The sequence below is a fragment of the Trypanosoma equiperdum genome, assembly GCF_001457755.1.
Source record: "Trypanosoma equiperdum strain OVI genome assembly, contig: ctg_1548, whole genome shotgun sequence".
Lineage (NCBI taxonomy): Eukaryota > Euglenozoa > Kinetoplastea > Trypanosomatida > Trypanosomatidae > Trypanosoma > Trypanosoma equiperdum.
In genome coordinates, this window is record NW_027123558.1 from 29,845 (window position 1) to 30,645 (window position 801).

Consider the following 801-nt stretch of genomic DNA (forward strand, 5'->3'; position numbering starts at 1 on the left):
TCGAACAATGCGGTTTTGTTGGTGCCGTTGTTAGAAAATAGGGGCGACAAAATGTTATGGAGCACACCGCCACAGTCCGAAAGGGTACCGCAGGTTTCGACGACGATGGAGGAGCTCGCCAGCACCAGCAGTACACTCGAGCAACTTCAGAGTTTCTTCGTTCTTCACACATTTGATACGTCAGGGCCATTCTCAGACCTTTTCTCCGTGCTCCTCTCATGCTGCAAACATTTGGTGGATTCAAGCGTAAGTCAAAACACTGTCATATGCGGACAAGCGCGTGAAATTGAGCGTTTGGCGCGTGAGGTTGAAGAACTTCGCGGCACACTTGTCTCTCAGCAGAGTTACTTTCAGGATCTGGAGAATCGTAGATTAGCACACTCAGTGGCTTCAGCAGAGGAAGCGCAAGGAATCAACGCGGAAGTAGTGGGAAGACGCCTCAACAAACTTGATGAAGCCGTTCATGCCGTACAAAAGACTGTAGAGGAATACCGTCACCCCCGTACGGGAGGAGTAAATGAGGAACGAGGGATGTGGGAACGCGTTAACCGGTTGGAGGTGGATTTGGAAAGTCTCAAAGAAAGGGTTTCATCCACCACTGAAAATATTAGGGCAGAAGTGGCGACAATTGGCAACGCAGTGAGTTCGATCAAAACATCGAGTGCCCCAGACTACATCCTAGCATCTCAATCTTACACTGATGCGAAGATGGCAAATGTGAGGGAAGAGATTCTCATGGCCAAGCAATCGAAGACGAGCACCGCCGACGATAGCAAGCTTTACACGGGCACGTCACCTCCA

General features: G+C 50.1%; 1 protein-coding gene across 1 annotated transcript in view; it reads left to right on the forward strand.

Annotated features, from left to right (window-relative positions):
* Positions 1-51: 51 nt before the first annotated feature.
* The window catches only part of TEOVI_000903400 (uncharacterized protein), a gene marked incomplete at both ends in the record, with an annotated part of 771 nt that continues 21 nt past the window's right edge, over positions 52-801 (forward strand). The window contains one exon of the mRNA XM_067222045.1: positions 52-801. Coding sequence (XP_067078146.1) covers positions 52-801 — 750 coding nt within the window.